Source organism: Crocuta crocuta, unplaced genomic scaffold (genome assembly GCF_008692635.1).
Source record: "Crocuta crocuta isolate KB4526 unplaced genomic scaffold, BGI_CrCroc_1.0 scaffold164, whole genome shotgun sequence".
In the NCBI taxonomy this organism is placed as follows: Eukaryota; Metazoa; Chordata; class Mammalia; order Carnivora; family Hyaenidae; genus Crocuta; species Crocuta crocuta.
Genome location: NW_027530016.1, coordinates 3,875,985 through 3,881,984, shown reverse-complemented (window position 1 = coordinate 3,881,984; position 6,000 = coordinate 3,875,985). Strand labels below are relative to the sequence as shown.

General features: G+C 43.7%; 2 protein-coding genes across 8 annotated transcripts in view; one reads left to right on the top strand and one right to left on the bottom strand.

Moving 5' to 3' along the window:
* Positions 1–942, bottom strand: part of CEBPZ (CCAAT enhancer binding protein zeta) — a 23,140-nt gene extending 22,198 nt beyond the window's left edge. Inside the window, exon 1 of the mRNA XM_077764271.1 lies at positions 761–942. Within this exon, the coding sequence (XP_077620397.1) occupies positions 761–916 (156 nt within the window). The 5' untranslated portion in view covers positions 917–942. The remainder of the gene's footprint in view (positions 1–760) is intronic.
* Positions 943–1,007: 65 nt separating this feature from the next.
* The window catches only part of NDUFAF7 (NADH:ubiquinone oxidoreductase complex assembly factor 7), a 34,919-nt gene continuing 29,926 nt past the window's right edge, over positions 1,008–6,000 (top strand). For all 7 annotated transcript variants that reach the window (XM_077764266.1, XM_077764267.1, XM_077764265.1 and 4 more), the window contains exons 1-2: positions 1,008–1,112; positions 1,337–1,497. In XM_077764266.1, coding sequence (XP_077620392.1) covers positions 1,058–1,112; positions 1,337–1,497 — 216 coding nt within the window. In that variant the 5' untranslated portion in view covers positions 1,008–1,057. The remainder of the gene's footprint in view (positions 1,113–1,336; positions 1,498–6,000) is intronic.

Sequence of the window (6,000 nt, the reverse complement as noted above, 5' to 3'; positions counted from 1 at the left end):
CCAAGCTGTGGTCTCAAAACATTTACTAAAAAAATAAGCCAAATTCTGCCAGGTATTTACTCCAAACCTTTTAAGATTTAACTCAGAGACAGGCCTACATTCTTACCTCCCTGACTGCATTACTTACTCTCCCCTTACCTCAGTGGGCCTCAGCTACACTGACATTTTTCTTGTTCAGAGAGCAGCTCACCCCTTTCGTTCCTAGTTTTATGCCTGATCACCTCACTTGAAACGGTTACGCCTTATCCACTCATTATCCTCTTTTCTGGTTTTCTTTTTCTCCAAGGCACTACTCAGCAGCCGATGTTCTTTGCTTTCCAAAGTTGGTTACTGTTTCTTTTCCTTAATTAGGATGTAAATTCCAAGAGCGCAGAAAGCTTCTTGAGCGCACAGTAAACACATGCGTGTACTCCGTAAGAACGGAAGTTAACATTCCAACAATTCTGGAGTTGAGCACATTGATGCCACGATGTGAGGACCCAGAAAAGGTCAGTCCTCTCTGACCTGATGGAGTGCCAGTTATCAATCAGTGAAATGAGAGGGTCACCTACATCCTAAGAAAGGACACAGCGTACACACGTTCATTTCTAAAGCACGCTTCTCTTGTAGAGAGCAGAGGAAAAGAAGTGCAGGAAGGGCACAACATAGGTTTCGAGGCTGGAATCGGGGTTCAGGATCCCCTCTCACGCCACTCGCCCGGTCACTCGCAAGACCACCCCTCGCGCCTCTGTCCCCTTGTATGAGAGTTGGAGGCCATTACCTTGGTGCCTCCAAGCCGTAATACTTCCTCCAGAGAGAACCCATTTTCGGCTTCATCGTTATCCTCTTCGCTGTCTTCGTCCGGATCTTCTACCGCCTCCTCTCCGCCCCAGGGCCGCTTGGCATGGAACTCCAAAGGCTTCTTGGAGGCCGCCATTACCAGCAAAGCACGCGCACACGGCCCACTGCCTCCTTCCGTTTGCCCGAGTGACGTACTTCCTGCGGGGGCGTGTCCTCCCCAAGAAAATGGCTTCACTCCACGCCCTGGGACTCGGCGCAGCTGCCTGAGACGGTCGGCATGAGCGTCCTTGCGAGGGTGGGCGTGGGGCCGCTGTGCGCCGCGGCTCGCGCGGGTAAGCGTTCCCCGAGCCGGAGCCCCGGCTGTGGGAGAGACTGGGGCGCTCTGTGGTGCAGACGAGTCCAGCCTCAGACCCGAAATAGCTGTGTGGCCGTGCGTGCGTGCCGGCGCCGGGTGGGCGTGCTTCGTGCGAGAGTAAGAGTTAACGCAGCTGCTTCGGAAGCTGCTTGCACTTGCAAACAGAGATTTTTCATGCTCCTGTTTAACTGTTTTTCGCAGTCATGCCCTGTTTTTGGAGAGGGAAGTACTTCAGTTCCGGGAGAGAGCCAGCCGCAAACCAGGTGACACCAATGCTGCGGCATCTTATATACAAAATCAAAGCAACTGGCCCCATCACTGTGGCTGAGTACATGAAGGAGGTCTTGACCAACCCCGCCAAGGTACGGGTCCGGGAGCCTGAGCAGCAGGCCCGCTCTAGCCCTCTGAGGTGTGAGCCAGGAGGGGTGTGCACAGGGAGGCCCCAGGGTCCTCAGTCCGGGCAGTGGTGGCCCCTTCTGCAGGGGAAGAGCCACTCCCGAAGACTTGGAGATGGAGAATTAATAATTAATGTCAGGTGGTTAGAGATGGATCAAGTCAGTGACAGTGCTGGGGAGGGGGAACGAATTCCAAAGCTGTTCAGGAGGTAGGTTGTAACCCATTGAATTTAGGAAAGGAGGGTCAGGATGTCTTTCCTACCTGGGCTGATTGATGGTAGATAGTGGTGTCAGTTCTCTGGGAGAAGGGAATGCAGGAGGAAGAGCAGCGGCCTCTTTAAGATGGAGGGGAAGGACAGAATTCAGTCCGGTACATGAATCTGAAGTGCAGATGGGACTCCAGGGGAAATCTACAGTAGGCCTCTGGAATTATGAATTTAGTGCCTGGAACATTGTCTGTGTTGGGATGGCGTTAGCAGGCATGGGAAACATATTTTGGGTTTTCTTGGGAATGGAAGGTCTAGGTCTTTCTTCGAGGATTAAGCACTGTCCCCTGCTCTCTGTCCCGTATTTTCTTGTCTGCTCAGTAAAGCCGCTTGGTGAAAGCCTGTAGTTCTTTTGTTTTAGAATGTTTTACCTTTTAGTGGGTCGAAATGTGAAATCTGCATTTCTGGGGTTGGCTTAGCCTATTGCTGTTGGATGTGGTGAAGTGATCCAGAGTCCAGAGGTTTAATAAAGGCAGGGGTACTTAGATACCTGTAGTCCGTGATACTACATACCAACAGTTCACATTGGGGCAAACTTTAGAGCAAACATCTGTTCATTCATTATTTATTCAGGTTCCGAAAGGGCCAGGCACTATGTCGGGCCCTAGGGGTGCCGCAGTGGACAGTGGAACATGGCACTTACATTGTACTGGGGAAATGATCTATAAATGAGGAAACAGGATAATTATAAATTGTTGCCAAGTGCTTCTGAAGGCAAGGGAAAAAACAAAAACATACCTGGATGGGATTGCAGATATGTAGTGCATTGGGAGTAGGGTTGTAAAAGTTCCCTTGGCAGGTAGGTGGCTGAGCCTGATCGTTGAGCCAAAGGGGGTGGGGGAGATCCACGGAATCATCCCGGAACCCAGTGAGGATGGGCCAGCCTGGCAAAGACCTGGGAGTGAGTTCCCAGGAGAGGAAGGGAAACTACAAAGTTTGTGAGCTGGGAAATGTCTTGGCATACACAGAGAACAGAAAGGGAACAGTGTGGCTGGTGCGCGGTGACGGTGGGGGGTGGTGGGGGGTAATGGTGAGGAAGATAGATGAATTTGCGAGAGGAGCGAGTTCATTCAAGGCTTTCATGGAATTTAGATTTTTGTGTCAGTGCAAGGGGAAAGCATCGGGAGGTGCGTTTGGTGCGTATTGGCAATGACATCCAGGTGGAGACAGCAAGTGAGGGGTGGGCCGTAAGAGTCTGGAGTTCTTGACAAAGATTGGATATGAATATGTTAATTTATTCACCAGTATATAGATAGCGTTAAAATCCAAGGAATTTGGAAGAATATATTTAGAGAACAGAAGGTTACCCAGGATTAAGCCTTGAGGTAACTGTCAAATTTAGAGTAGAGGCTTTTTTTTTTTTTTTTAAATCGGCCTTAATTTTTTTTTAAAATTTTGTTAAACTTTTTTTTTTGATTGGAGCATAGTTGATACAATGTCACAATAGTTTCAGGTGTACAACATGGTGATTTCGAGGACTGTACCTTATACTATGCTCAACACAAGTGTAGCTAGCATTTGAAAGTAGAAGTTCTTAACCTAGGGGTCCTTGAATAGAAACCAGGGGCTCTGAAATAGTATAGGAATAAAAATTACACTATTTGCATTAGCGTCTCCCCTCCCATTTTATTGAGAAATCATTGACATGCATCACTGTATAAGCTGAAGGCATACAGCATGGTGGGTTGATTTGCACATACTGTGTCATTACCACAGTGAATTCAGTTAACATCCATCTTCTGATATAGGTACATTAAGAAGAAAGGAAAGAAAGAGGGAAAAAATTTTTTTCTTGTGATGGGAACTCTTAGGATTTACTTTCTTTACTTTTCCATCTCTCATACAGCAGTGTTCGCTATAGTCATCATGTTGTATATCAATCCCTGCTAGTTTTTATATAACTGGAGGCTTGTACCTTTTGCCCACCTTCTTCCAATTCTCCCTTCCCCCCCCCACCTATGGTAACCAAAAGTCTGATCTTTTTCTGTGAGTTTGTTTTTAAAGATTGCACATATAAAGTGACATCATACTGTCTTTGTCTTTCTCTTTGACTTATTTCACTTAGCACAATACCTTAATGATTCATTCATGTTGTTGCAAATGGTAGATTTCCTTTTTTTATGCCTGAATAACATTCCATTGTGTGTATGTATAACTACAACTTTTTTTCTCATTTTAAAAAAACTATTGAAGTGTAGTTGACATACAATGTTATATAGGCTTTAGATGTGCAATGTAGTGATCTGAGAATTCTGTACATTACCCGCTGCTCACCGTTAAGTGTCACCATCTGCCACCATACAGTGTTACTACGATATTATTGACTATGTATCCTATGCTGTGCTTTTCATCTCTATGGCTTATTTATTTTGTAACTGGAAGTTTGTTCTTAATCCCCTTCATTTGTTTTGCCCCACCCCCACCCCCCCACAACTACAGGTTCTCTATATTTAAGAGTCTGATTTTGTTTGTTTTTTAAGATTCCACATGTAAGTGAAATCATATGGTATTTGTTTTTCTCAGTCTGACTTATTTCACTTAGCATAATACCCTTTAGAGCCATCCATGTTGTCATAATTTTAAGATTTTATTTTATTTTTTATTTATGGCTAAGTAGTGTTCCATTGTGGATACACACACACACACACACACACACACACACACACAGGGCACCTGGGTGGCTCAGTCAGTTAAGTGTCCAACTTTAGCTCGGTCATGATCTCCCCGTCTGTGAGTTGGAGCCCCACATCGGGCTCTGTGCTGACAGCTTAGAGCCTGCAGCCTGCTTCCAATTCTCTGTCTCCCTTTCTCTCTCTCTCTGCCGCTCCCCTGCTTGCCCTCTGTCTCTGTCTTTCTCTCTCTCTCTCTCTCTGTCTCTCTCAAAAATAATAAACATAAATTTATACACACATATACACGTGTGTGTATATATATACCTGCATATATATATATATATATATACACACACAGATGCACACATACATCATATTTTCTTTATCCATTCATATATCCATGGACACGGGTTGCTCCCGTATCTTGGCTATTGTAAATAATGCTGCAATAAACCTAGGGTTGCAAATATCTTTTCGAATTGGTGTTTTCATTTTCTTTGGATAAATACCCAGTAGTGGAATTACTGGACTGTGTGGGAGTCCTTATTTTTAAATTTTTGAGGAACTTCCATACTGTTTTCTATAGTGGTTGCACTATTTATATTCCCATGAATAGTACACACAAGGGTTCCCTTTTCTCCACATTCTTGCCAATGCTTGTTATTTCTTATCTTTTTGATACTAATCATTCTGACTGGTGTGAGATAATATCTCATTGTGGTTTTGGTTTGTATTTCCCTGGTGATAGTGATGTTGAGCATCACTAATGTGATACTTTTCATGGGTCTGTTGGGCATCTGAATGTCTCCTTTGGAAAAATATCTATTTCATCAGTGTTGTACAGTTTTCTGATTATGTAACTGTTTTCACCTCCTTGGTTAAATTTACTCCTAGGTATTTTATTCTCTTTGGTGCATTTGTAAATGGGCTTCTTCTCTTAATTTTTCTTTCTGCTACGTATTAGCATATTAGTTTTAATAGATATCTGTATGCTAATTTTGTATCCTGCAACTTTACTGAACTCATTTTTAGTTCTAGATTTTTTGGTGAAGATTTTAGGATTTTCTCCATAGAGTGTCGTGTCATTTGCAAATAGTGACAGTTTCACTTCTTAGCAGTTTGATTGGCTTTTATTTCTTGTGTGATTGCTGTAGCGAGGACTCCCAGTACTGTGTTGTATATAAGTAGTGCAAGTGGACATCTGTGTCTCATTTCTGATCTTAGAGGAAGTGCTTTCAGTTTGTCGCTATTAAGTATGATGTTAGCTGTGAGTTTATCATGTACAGCTCTTATTATGCTGATGTGTGTTCCCGCTAAACTTATTTTGTTGAGTTTTTGTCACGAACAGATATATTTGTCAAATGCTTTTTCTGCATCTCTTAGAGAATCGTATGGGTTTTATCCTGCCTGTTAATGATGTATCACATTGATAGATTTGTGAATATTGAATCACCCTTACATCCCTGGAATAAATCGCACTTCATCATGGTGAATGACCTTGTGATGTATTACTGAATTCAGTTTGCTAGTACATTGTTGAAGATCTTTGCACCTATGTTCACCAGGGATATTGGTCTATAATTTTCTTTTCT